Consider the following 14398-nt stretch of genomic DNA (forward strand, 5'->3'; position numbering starts at 1 on the left):
AATTTTAATTAAATTGTGGTACTTTTATTTTGTGGATTCACAGTACAAATAAAAAATAATAATATTACACTAAAAACTAATACTCAAACAATTTTGTTAAATTGTAAAGTCAAATTCTGAGTGGAACAGGCATGCATGTACATATATATCAGCGATTTTCTTTAAGCATAAATTGTTATAATTAGCAATTTATAATATATTTTATGCTCCTTAAATTTCAATTTATTAATTTTAAATATTCATTACCCATAAAGGAAAATTTGAGACTCAGTGGGGGGTGGTCTCAGTGAGAATTTAAAGCTGTCATATCCATTCATGAAACTGTAGAAGAAAAAAAAAAGGATTTTGAATGAAAATAAAAATGTTTTCTTTATTTTTTTTCACTTCATGTTGATAACAGGCACTTTTCTAATTATTATGATTTTCGGTTTGGCAAACGCTTATCATAATAAAAAATTTATTAGATGGTTTATTTTTAAAGAGCCTTTGTGATAATATATATCCGAAGAGCTGAAGACGAAATAAATATTCTAGTTCTCACTTTCTTAGAATGAAACATTTTTTCTTCTTTTTGAATCAGCTGTATTTATCGTGATGAAAGGTTTCCGTCACCTCTTGGCCTTCAAGATGAAATGGCTTCACTTCTGAGGTTTTATTTTCGGTTTTTTTTATAGGCTGACTGTCATAGCTATACGAGGAAGAAAAAAAAGAAGCCACGCCAAAGAAAGGAACATTTCTGATTTTGAAACACTTTCTCTTCAACTTTTAGAATAGCACCAGAATGTAGACAAATATGCTATTAAATATTCATAAACACATTTTCTTTTCTAAAAAAATATGATATATGATGAATAAGTAATATGTTCTCATAACAAATTTTAAGAAGTTTGATGAAAGAAATTATTTGTCTAAACAAAGCGCAAATATACGGTAGAAAAAATGTTGACAATAAATATGAAAAAAAGGAAACAATGTTCTAAATAAAATTTTAACAAACATTAATGTTTTATTTTCTTAACTATTACTTATAAATTGATAAAAATCGATTAGATATGGGCCTTTTGAGTTTTTACATGGTGAAAAAAATTCATTTAAGACATCCGTACTGCTATGGTGATGGCATTTTTAATAATAAAAGTGAAATAAGTAAATAAATAAATAAAAAGCGTAATTCTATTAGTAATAAAACCGAAATATACGTTATTTAAACCATTTATATGGTAATTTTTCCTATCGTATGGTAACGGTTCCAGTTTTCAAAATTATAGTTCTTATACCACACATTTAGTAAGGATAGAAAACTGAAAAGTAAATTTAATCGAAAAAATAGTTTTTATGCCATACTCTAAGGTAACATGATAAAACTACCAAAACATTCTTCAAAACTGCCATTCATTTTGTAATTTTAACCTTTTGATGCCTATGCCTTTTACCAAAAAAGTAATTAACAGTTTAAAATTCAATGGCTTACTTAAAATGGCGGTTTCTTTGAATAACTGATAGGACTTAGGTGATAGTTAATTACACTCTATAACAAAAGAATCGACGCATCAAGAAGGAGTTGTCCGATTGAAACGAAAATTGGTGGATAGGAAGACAATGTACAGAATAGTAAATGATTAAAATTTCCGAACAATCAAATAATTTATTGCAGAGTTACAGTGACAAGTTCAATAAGTTGTTGACCAGCCTCTAGCCTGGATACAAGCTGCCACACTGCGTGACATAGACCGATAAAGCTTCCGGATGGTCTCTTGCGGTATTTCCTGCCAAATTTGATCCAATTGTCGAACGAGGTCATCAACATTCCCTGCCAGATGCAATCGCCTTCCCATCATATCCCAGACATGCTCGATGGGAGAGAGATCTGGTGATCTGGCAGGCCAAGGAAGAGTTTGACAAACTTGCAGACAGTTCATAGCAACACATGCCGTATGTGGTCAGGCATTGTCCTGCCAAAAAACCAGTCCAGGGCGCTGCAAAAGGAACGGTAGCAAAACAGGTCTTAAGATGTCGTCGACGTATCGTGCAGATGTCGTGCAGTAAGTTTACCTCTAATGACGACCAAAGGGGTCGGGCTGTCAAAGAAAATGGCACCCCAGACCATAATGCCTTGTTGAGGGCCGGTGTGGCGTGCAATTGTGAAGGCAGGATCCCCCCTCTGCCTTGTGCGTCTCCAAACACGTCTTCGATGATCGTCAGGACACAGTTGGAAGCGGGATTCGTCGCTAAAGACTATACGTCCCAAGTCGGCATCATTCCAGCCATATCTGTTCAAAACATTCCCGTATACGAAATTTCAAAGCAATCGGACAATTGCATCTTGGTGTGTCGGTTTTTTTGTTATAGAGTGTATTTATTTTCCTAATATATTTATCTATCAGAGCGAAAATGGGCCAAAAGGATGCTTTCAGGTACTTTAAAAATACTATACTCGTATAAAGAGAGATCAAATTTTGGTATCTATTGTATGCATCTTTTAAGGGGTGTGATTTATTTGTTTAATCACCACATATGTATAGGTTTCTTTGTAAATACATTGAATAGTTTAACACTTCTTTCAGACAGCACAAGCCTGAGAAAGACAGCTGGAATATAAAATCCAGTGTTATCGCGAGATTCCATCGCCCTACATCTAAGCTTCAGGGCAGTTAACAAAAAAGAGAGAACGCACGTTATGTTGCGCATTTATTTATTTGTTCTTACACATACAAATTCAGGCTTGTGTGCTCATTATAAAGTACGACTAATTATATATATATAATTTAATGATTAGTTACGTTATATTTTTATACGGTTACCATAACCACTTAAACTTTTTTAAAGGCATTTTTATAACCAACGTATTTCGGTAAAAATTTAATTGAGAAAATTAAAATTCGTCTTTAATTTCCTACAATTAAAAACCATACTTTTAGCTATAACTTAAAAAATAATAATAATTATTTTTAATTTTGTTCACAGACTTCTATCAATGCTACCAATATTCTGTTAAAATTTGAAAATGATCGAATAAAAATTGCACTTTTTTTGTTTTGAACGTCCTGTGTCCCCTAAAGAAAATATTTTTGTGGGCGAAATAGTCTGAACTTTAAATAACAGATTAATTTCATGATAAAATAATTTATAAAATTTATCTGTGGCACATAGATCCTATCAAGTAGTTTGTTTATTTCGTGAATAATAAATCATCAAATTTTCATTTTTAAATTAAACTTGGTTCTAGATAAATGCAATATGGTTTTGTATAACTAAATTAAGTGTTGATTTTCCTAATTTCAATACCGATACTTATTTATTATAAATTCCCAAAAAAGCAATCTTCAATTTTATGATAAAAAATTGGATCAAAAGCTTACAAGTTATTAAAGAATTTTTTTAACCAAACCCTTAGATTCTATTAAAACCATTATCTATTTGTCCAAAAGTTAAGTTGCTTTTTTCTTCTTTTTTTTCGAAATAAAGCCCTAAAGCATGAAGTTTAAAAACAAGCTATTATTAGGAAGCCAAGATTTATGAAGTTTAATATGTATTTATTAAGTTTTCCACAAAATATGTTTTTCCTTTTAAAATTTTAATTTTGTTATAAAAACCTCTATTTACACTGAATTTCTACCAAATTTAAGTTAAAAGTGGTTTGAAAAATAAACTCTTTAAGATGATAAAAAGAAATTTTATAACTTCCAATTTTAAACGTTTGTTTTTTAATGAACATAACAACTTATAAACTGAAAGAACATCTGGATAACTTTCTTTGAGGTAACTTATAATTCAAAAATAATTTCTTCAAAATTTGGTCGTTGATTGCGATATTTCTTAAAGATAAGAACGCTGAGTTTTCATATGCTTTGACACTGATAGCGACAGTCTTATAATTTTTGCATGATAAGATAGGACTTTTGACACGTTGGTTGTTATTGACAATCATCTGAAAACAAAACATATTATGAGTTTCTCATGCTTAAAATTTTTCGCATGTAGATTTGATTTTCATTGTAAATTAAGTTTTCATGATAATTGACCTTTGAAACTTTCATTGAAATGTGTATTTGTGATGAATAATTGCGAAAATTTAAAACTTAAATGTTTTCAGACTAAAAGAAGTTATGAGGGAATAATCCAATAGAGTTATAAATTTTTTTAAAATTTAAATAGAGTTGTTATATTTTATATTGAGCTATACTACATTTCACATTACATTTTCAGCTATTCCAGTACTCTAAAGTTAACCTTATGTTATCTCATATTGTTTCATTCTAATTTTATTATTATGTTTTCACATTTTACTAAGTACATAAAGTTTTACATAATATTTTAGTGGAAATAATATTTTACTGAAAATGGAATTTTAATTTATTGTCACATTCATAGAATATACATTTTGAATCAAAATAACAGTTTTTTCCTCCATATTTTGTGTAAGTTCTTCATTATTTAAAATTTAATAAGGGAAAAAGAAACCTTTACTGAATAATAAATATTTTACTGAATATTTTACTAAAATAGAATTTTAGTTTATTGTCACACTCATAGAATACACAATTTGAATCAAATTAACAGTTTTTACCTCCATATTTTGTGTAAGTTCTTCATTATTTAAAATTTAATAAGGGAAAAAGAAACCTTTACTGAATAATAAATATTATACTGAATATTTAACTAAAATAGAATTTTAGTTTATTGTCACATTCATAGAATACACATTTTGAATCAAATTAACAATTTTTTCCTCCATATTTTGTGTAAGCTCTTCATTATTTAAAATTTAATAAAGGAAAAAAAATCCTTTACTGAATAATAAATATTATACTGAATATTTCACTAAAATAGAATTTTAGTTTATTGTCACATTCATAGAATACACATTTTGAATCAAATTAACAGTTTTTTCCTCCATATTTTGTGTAAGTTCTTCATTATTTAAAATTAAATAAAGAAAGATAAAAAATCCTATGGTCAAAAAATTATGCATTTTTTGGACGGAAATAATTATTTTGTAGTTTCCTAACAGCATTTAAAGAAACACTGATTGATTTAAACTTTGATGATAGGCTAGTCATAAAAAATTTATTCGTTATTTATGACTTCCAAAAAACATTATTTCATCATTTTAAGTTAGAAATATCCTTCCTTAAATTGTATCTGGTCCAAATAAAAAAAGCAAGATCGAACACAATTACTAAAAGAAAGTTGCAATGGATAAACGAAAACATCTTGATTTGATATCCCATATTACGATGATAAAATTATAGTTTTAATTCAAACATAACTATTCGATCTAATTATATGCGTAGAGATCGATGAATCTTACAATCCGATAAACAGATCGATGAATTCGATAAATAGGATGTTCCGTAGTGACCGTCCTTAAAACAGCTTTTTAGAATTCTTGACAAAACTGAATACACAAAAGCATGCACATTGTGTGTCGCAAATTAATATTTAAGCAAGAGAAAAGCAAAAGCATTATTGAAAACTAACGAATCATTAGTAGGAAAAAAAGGCACGAATTACCGGTGGAAACAGATGAGTTAAAAATCGATAATCGTTCTCTGTTTTTTTTTTTTTTTTTCAGACCNTTTTTTTTTTTTTTTTTCATCCCGCCCGTCTCAGTAGTGATAAAGCAAGTTTTAGTGGCGATTTTGCTTTTTATCCTGAGTATTTATATAAATGTATCAACTTATGTTCCTTTCATAGGATTCAATAATTATATTAAATGCATTATGGTTTTAAAAATTCGAAGTTTTGTCTTCTTAAAATAACAACTAAATTGATTATACAAATATATGATTTCCTTGAATATCATGATTTCTTTGATGATATTTCTTGATCCTCAAGAAATTGAAGATACCTTAAAGCTCAAGGTATATTTTATTACCTTGATTCTTTATTTACATCAAATATTTTCTTTTGTCAACAGGTAGTTGAACTCTTGAGTCGGTGTACTTGTCCATCTCAGTTTCCCATGATTCGAGTGGCGGATGGGAAATACCGTATTGGAGATACCAAAGTTCTAATTTTTGTTCGAGTAAGTATATATTTTCAAATACATATGTTCGAGTAAGTATATATTTTCAAAACAAAAATAATGTTTCGTTTAATGTTATTAATATTTTTTAACGGTTGATATTCAATAAATTAATAACACTGGGAAATCAATTTCTTTTTTTTCTTTCCGTTAAGATTTATTTAACAAATCTGAGATACTTTTGTATTGCTGATTTCAAACCTGCATACAGTTTCTCTCTCCAAGTTACAATTTCTCTTAAATGAAATTTTCAAACTGTTTTATGTCGATGTGTGCGAGTTTAAGAACGCTATAAATAACAAAGGATTGCATAAAGATTGCGACAAACTTCCAGGAGACTTAAAGCACATCATCAGAATTAAAACTGCATAGGAACCAATGTCCGAAAAATTCGCCATACGTCTTTTGGAACGCTTCCTTTTTATGAACTGTTTATTCGTGTGCTTCCAAACAGATCATAATACGGCAGCGCCTTTAGCCGCATACGACGACATTTCCAGACGTGGATTCCGAAGTAATTTTAATCTGATGATGTGTCTTAACTCTCCTTGAAGTTAGTCTTAACATTGATGTGACCCCTTGCTATTATATAACGTTTCTAAATAGGAGCAAAATTAAATTAATTTTTAGGAGCAAAATTAATTTCAGATATGAAATTCCCACACACGAATTAGGCAAGATCAAATATTTGTATAAATGGAAGAAATTTGTTCCCTAATGTAATCAATTATAAGCGTATTATTCTGTAAATCTAACTAATAATGTAAAGAGTCTATTTATAGTATTAAAAAAATGCTTTTAGACAATGCTTTTTTTAAAAAATGCCTTGTTTTAAAGTGGCAAGGTTTGTAGATCTACCAAAAAATTATATTGTTTCCAGATGGCACTAATACACTTAAATGAAGATGGTATCTGTATTTGGAAAGACACTATCGATTAAAAAAAAGACTCTTAAACGTGATTAAATATATTTGTCTTACATATTATTTATTATTTTAACAATGTGTAGCAAGATCAATAAGATTAAGCATAAATGGCACAGTATTTATCCAAACTTCATTTTATTTTTACACCAACAACTTATTTATTTGCTATTTATAAAATTTGCTGACTGAGAGGCGAATTCTACATTTAAATGACAATAACTGACCACAGTTGCAGATTTTAATCATACCCAGACAGCTACCCAACTATGCATTGTTTAGATTTAGGTACTTCAATCACAATTGTTTTTCGAAACAATTCCGTGTTCGATTGAGTCATTTATAATTAACTACCTGAAAGTGTGAAAAAGGAAGTAGAGTAATTTTTTTAAAGTATACGTACAATAATGCATTTCTTTCATATGGAAAGCTGCCGTGGTCATTTTTGAAGCTGTTCAAACTGCTATTTGTAGATTTTACAAAACAAAGAAGAAGAAAAAAAACTAGCAGTGTCTAATGTATACAACAATAAAACGCAATACTTTAAAAATTAGAGCATTTTTTTTATTAATACTTTTGGTTTAATATCGTATTCTCATTTACGCTGCATGTCCGAAAATAAAGAAGAAAAAAAATCACGTTTTGGATTTTCATATAACAGGGGTTCTTAATTTTTCCTAGTTGCGGCTCCATTACCAGATGTAAAATTGCACAGTATTTAAATTTTCTCACTGCACCTCTTTATAATTTTTTATAATTTTGTCTATTATATAATATTTTTTAATATACATGTTATACATTATTTTATATATACTTGTTAGATATTATTTGTTATATACTGTAGATTTAAGTGGAGAGAATATAAACGTATTATACCTAAATTTCACTTCTTGAGTACCGTTCGAATTCATGTGAAATAATTAATAATAATCTATATGTGGAAAGAATGGGGATAGTGTGGACATGGGGCTGGAATGGACATCTTAAACAACTTTTTATTTAAGAGTCAAAATTTCTCTGCGAGATATCATAAATTTACAACATCTGTACACTTTCATGTTCAGTTGCCAATGGAATGCATCTATCGAAAACATTGGTTTTAACTGAGATATATCCGGTATACTTTTTTTTTTATAAATTATACGTTTTAGACGACTGTGAATACTTTAGAAAGTCAACTTAGAGAAAAATGCCCAAACATTAACCTGAGTTGTTGCGTCAGTTCAGATTTTTTCATTAAAATTTTGTGATATCTTTTTATATATTTTATTCAGAAAAAAAATATTACGATATTTTTTTCTTTTTAATGTGAAATATTATTTTTTCATTTTCAAAGATTTTGTTAAAATCTTTATTGTCATAATTATGTCATCCGTATCTTTAATTTTTTTTTAAAAAATTACGAATGAACACTTACGTGCGTATTAAAAAAAATAGCGTTCTGGATTAGCTTTAAATTAATTACTTTTAAGCAGGGTGGAAATGAGTTATTAAGGTTTAATTAATAATTTTAAATCAATAATGAATGAAAAGGTTATATGTGGTCACGTAAAATATGTTGCAGAGATGATAGGCAAACGTTTTGTTCTGTAATGCCTAAAATACTTGTAAACTTATAATACTTATGCAATAAAACTAATAATATAGTCAACTTTGCGAAAAATTTGTAGCAAAAAATTAACCTGAGTTGTTTTGGACACAGTTCAGTTTTATTCATTAAAATTTTATATATATTATTCTGAAAAAAATATTATAGTTTTTTCTTTTTAATTTTAAAATATTATTCTTTTTCACTTTTAAAGTTTGTTTTTTAAATCTCCACTATTGCGTCATCTGTATTTTTTATGTTTTTTTTTTTGAAAAAATAATAATGATAACAATTAAGGTGAGCTTTTAGCTTTTGATGAAGTAAATGATTTTCTATCTAACAACTACACTACATTAAGTAACCTCAAATATTAAGTTTTTATCTCAACAAGCCTCTTCTAACAAAACAAATATTTAAATTTAACAGACTTTAAACTCTTTAGTTCTCGTTCTGCTAAATTACTCATCAACTTAGTTTGGCGTAGCATTTCGATGTCATTAGAAGCGTGTCAAGTACTTCATTTCAAAAAGTAAAAGTGGAAAGTGGGCAAATGTATGCCAAGCGTCTCGGATTGATTTTTATAGCCTGTTTGGCAGTTTTCAAGAACATATCGACCCCATTCTGATTCAATTATCAATCCATTACAGTCATTGTGTAATGTATATCTTTAACCCCGAAGTTATATTAGTTTTAAAGACATCTCCATTATTTTTTGGATTGCATAATTATTTGCATATTATAAATCGGAGAAATAGGCCTTGTTTATTTTTAAACTATTAATTTGTCACTTTTGACAGTAAGTTTATTATGTTTCGCAAATCTGATGTTTCAATTACCTTATTGTATGATAATCGTGACAACTTGTTCAATATATAGCGAAGTTCACGTATTAAAGAAAAAACGTCATCACTGTTTTGGGATTTAGAAACATATCTTAGAACATTTGTTTAAATTCTAATTACTTTTACGACTCATATGATATGCATAGACAAGAAATCTATCAATATATCGCAATAAAATAGCTGACAGCCTGCTTTTAATTTAGGTTATTTTTTGTTTTAGATTTCAAAAAATCCATTTCAATTTAATTTTTTAAGTACTTCAACATTTTCATTTAATTAAAAACTGATAATTCTTAATACAAAAAAAAAATTATGTGTTTTACTAATGTGTCTGTAAGAAATTTTTAAAATATATAATTACGTATAATATACTAATTAATATGCATTATACTTACAACCTATTTTTTGATAAATTTTTAATTAATATATTTGGTATTGACTTTAGAATAATTGATATAATTTTTTTAAGTACCCAAACATTTCTTTCAAAATTGATTCTTTTCATTTATGTTCTTATGTTTTCAATGAATAAAATGAAATGAAATTTTGGTGATCAAAAAAGTTATAAATTTGCAGAAAATAATAAATTGTAATAATAAATTTTAATATTATATAGTGAAATATATCTTACCTTTAATTATGTTGTACAATTGGGCTAAAAAATTTTGTTTCATTTCATTAAATCATTTCATAGATATGGTAAAATATGAAACAAGTGAAATTAACATTGAGGAGCCCAAACTCTCATCTGTTCTCCTGCTTAAGCTAATAAGACCATATTTCCCAGATTACGGATCCTCCCCCTTCAATAATTTGAGGTTCAAGAATCCAAATCCTCACCCTCCCCGAAAAAAAAGTAAACAAAACAACATACAAAAGTATACAAAAGTATTTTACAAAACAAAAGTATTTTATTTATGTAGCTTTAAATCATCTGAATCTAATTATTACAAAAAAAAAATTTTTATTACTAAACTTGCTATAATTTATCTGCAACGTTTGTGATCAAATTTTATTTGTTTTTATATACTTTTGTGTAGCATAGTAAAATAATAAAAACTTATCTTATGTCAATACTTATTGTTAGTTTTCATGACATGCTTAAATTTTGGCAAAAACTTTTGGGTGAAAGTTTTTCATCGTAAAGGTATTCAAAATTATTTTGGAAAATTTAATAATAATTATAGCGTTCTAATTTTTATTCACTAATCACTTACTGGTGTATTAATTTATTATTTATTATTTATTAATTGTTATCATTATTTTTTTTAAAAAATATTGTGTAAATTATTAGAAATGCTTTTTTTATATATATATATACATAAAAGAATTGTAATTTTCACATTCTGACCTGAATACTATAATACTAAAGCATAATTTTGTGCTAATTTATCAATTTAAGCTGGTAAATATACGCAATACGTAAAAATGCTTGTAGGTACATTAGCATATACATTTATAAATATAAAAGTAAACGATGATTTAGCCTATGATATGGATAAAGAAAAGGCGTTCAGATATTCGTATCAGATTTTCGTTCGGATCATCATTGTTTTTAGTTAAGGCACACACTAAGTTCTTGTTAATATACATAACATATATTGTTAGTTGAGTCATTAATGAAAAATTATTACATATTCAATAAGTGCATTGAATATTGATAATACTAAACAGTATAACTAATACAGTTTTAAATCTGTATGCCAGGTTTACTAATAAACGTAGGTATTCAAAATAAAAAATATTTTTATAAGTAAATAAAATTAAAGTGTTAATAGTGGTCGGTATTTCGAGAGGAAAGAAAGTTTAGAGATATTGTTTGATGTCATTCATAACGTGGAAGGGATTTCAAAATATCAAAAGAGAAAAAAATATATAATGCTTTTATGAGTTGCTCCTAGTTATGTTTTACATTTCATCAGACAAGTTCTAACAAAAATTATCTGCATGATCTTTATAAATAAATAACTTTTTAACTAAAATAATAATTAGGCTTATAACTTTTAGGTATGGTTCGTATTCTCATTTGTCCTGGTTTAAATATTTCGTTGATCTCTTTTTAAAATGGTTCTTTAAGCCATTGGAAATAAATTTATCATTTTTGACAGTTCAGCAATTTTGAACTGTACTTTGTTATTTCTGTCAATAGTTTTGTCACTGTATCTCGTGACAAATTTTTGACAAACCGCGAACTCTTAAAGTATTGTTGACAAAATTTCTTTCAAACTCAAAACATACTGGGAGTTTTCCAGCATTTTCTATGATATTTTAAAGTCATTTTGAGCCACATGGGTGGCACAAGGGTTTGCGTACTCGCTTGGCAATTACTTTTTACCTATTAACTCATTCCTGGTGAGAACCTATAAACTCGAGGCTCCTTTATTTTATAGCAATTTCCTAATCGATAGCACTAATATCTAGAATAAAGCCTAATGCGTTTGATGAAATTCTTATTCTTTAACAAGTGAAGATAATAATTTCTCAGTTGATGAAATATGTATTCGGAGATTTCCCAGGAAATAGCATTGCCAAAATAAATTCTGTGTGTTTATTTTTTTACAGTGTAAGCTCGTAAGTTAATGCTAAGTATAATAAAATTTGCTCTTCAGAAATAACTTATCCTTTACCAAAATTATTAACCACTGCTCGCATTTTATTAGCTTGTTTTAAGACATGCATCATGAACAGTGCGAGCAAAGCGTTTCTAACAGCCCTTAATTTGTTGCATTTGCTTTGAAGAAGAGGAGTCGTAAGAGAAAGCAGATCCGGAAGTTTAACCAAGCGTTGCAAACAAAACACCCAATGTAACAATAAACGCAATTTCCGAGTAAATTTGACACTTGAATTCACTCTCCTTTCTTCTTTTAAACAGATTCTCAGAAGCCACGTAATGGTGCGAGTCGGTGGAGGATGGGATACCTTGGAGCATTACCTTGACAAGCATGATCCCTGCAGATGTAAAGCAGGTGAGTTTAAAGATTTTATAACCATGCATTTTTTGCTAAAGGATTAAAAATGTCTAGTTTTAAACGCAATTTCAGGAACATTCTGAATTTCCTGAGTGAAAATACAGCGTCTTCAATATTTACCATAGTATGTATAGCTCTGGTGGACTCTCGCATATCTAACTTAAAGAGGCACACGTAGTTTCATTTCAATGAAGTTAAATTTTAAAAAGATTATGATTCATTATTATTATTATTTTTTTATTTGTTTGAAATATGGGGGGGGGGATTGAAGTTTCTAATTATTGAGGGAGGCATATACCACTGTCCCTCACACTACTTGATTTTCCATTAGCTTAACTATACCTTGTAAGGCTATGAAAAATTTGCATCAACAATGGTTCAATTTGCACAAATACTGAGTCCCACAGTTGGCTAATCGTTAGGACACGGTTCCCAGATCACCGAAGTCAAGCATCACTGACTGCGGTCAGTGTGCGGGTGGGTGACCACATGGATTAGTCTACGTAGGGACCGAAGGTGTGCGGTATTGGTCCTCGTTAAACTGTTCTAGCGTGAAGTGCTCGACTTCGCGTGCAGGTCGTCAGGCTACCGAAGCAGGGGTGCCATCCCCTCTGCAGAGGAACAAAATTGTGATGGTATGTCTCCGGATCATCCTCAGGGATGTTTCCCAGACCGTCGCCAATAGCCCATTGCGCAGCTCTAGTGCGACGTAAATTAACTACAACTAAAACAGCACAAATACTGAAAGAGTTAAATTAGTATTCTGATTGCAGATATTGTACCTGTGCAAATAAGTGTTTTAATGCCAAGCTAATAACAGTTAATATTTAAAGTTACAATAAGAACTCCAAGATATTGTGTATAAATTTTTACGATATCAGAAGCAAATTGTTTCTACATAGAATTTGGAATGCATTCACTCTTCGAAACGAATGAGTGGTTGTGGGCTTATCTAATTGTTTAAATACTTGTATCAAACATCATCTCAGGTGAGTGTTTAATTTGTTGGCTGACGGACGTCAACCTCACCTCACCCCTCGTATTAATATCACATCCGTTAGAATGAATATATTAGGGTGTGGTTTGTAAAAGTTGTCATTAAATCTTGTATGGCAAACGAATTGACGTGATTCAGCGCTGCGCCAGATCCTCCCGTAACTCATCCTATTTCTGTGTCAGACTGATTGCCGCACCATTGAAAGGCACTGATAATGAGACACCGTCGCTCTTTTGTAACAATATAAGCTAAATAATGAATAATATGTCATGATGTGGCGTTATTTAAGACATTTTTTAGTTTTAACTGTGACTGTTCATTGACAATTGATTAATACTAGCTCAGACTACTGTTTGTAAAGAGTATATATTTTAAATATATTCTTTCTATGTTTGCGAAAAATTCTTGTCAGTTGTTGCATTTAACCTTAAACGTCCTGTGCCACCATATAAGGGGCAGTGCACTTTTATTTAATGGACTGTGAAACTGCTGCTTTATAATTACAATTAATTTAACTATAATTAATTATATAATTATAATCAATTATTATTATCATACCTGATGAGAAGTAAATTTAAAATACTTTTGAACCATTAAGGGTTAAATCTGTCGGCAATCAGTTACTCAGAACTAACTTTTAATTAATTCCTTTTATTTAAGTTTAAACTACCTTCTAATCATTAACTTAGAGCCAGTTTTTAAATACTCATGCAGTGGCGTGCAGAGAATAAAGTGAAGAAGGCTATGGCAAAGGGATCAAACTAAAGAGGACATTCAACCGACGAATAAGGACGACTTTAAATCTATTGCAATTTTAACTATGAAATAAAAGACTAAAAGTCAAATATTTGACTAAAACAAAATATTTCATAAAGAATTAAATATAACTTTCAGATAGGTTTTGGATCATAAAAATTTAAATATTCTTTGCATTAAAGCAAGAAATCGGAGTAATGTGTCGTTGGAAATAATATTTTTTTTTACTTTTGAATAACGTTCACTTACGTTACAGAAGAAGCAGTTTAAGATATAGATTCACGATTTTTTTTCT

The 14398-nt window shown here is 28.9% G+C and overlaps 1 protein-coding gene across 1 annotated transcript in view; it reads left to right on the forward strand.

The window, feature by feature from the left end:
• The window catches only part of LOC107453760 (GAS2-like protein 1), a 51119-nt gene that overhangs the window by 12648 nt on the left and 24073 nt on the right, over positions 1 to 14398 (forward strand). The window contains exons 3-4 of the mRNA XM_016070700.3: positions 5921 to 6028; positions 12254 to 12347. Coding sequence (XP_015926186.1) covers positions 5921 to 6028; positions 12254 to 12347 — 202 coding nt within the window. The remainder of the gene's footprint in view (positions 1 to 5920; positions 6029 to 12253; positions 12348 to 14398) is intronic.

This window comes from Parasteatoda tepidariorum, chromosome 1 (assembly GCF_043381705.1).
Source record: "Parasteatoda tepidariorum isolate YZ-2023 chromosome 1, CAS_Ptep_4.0, whole genome shotgun sequence".
Lineage (NCBI taxonomy): Eukaryota > Metazoa > Arthropoda > Arachnida > Araneae > Theridiidae > Parasteatoda > Parasteatoda tepidariorum.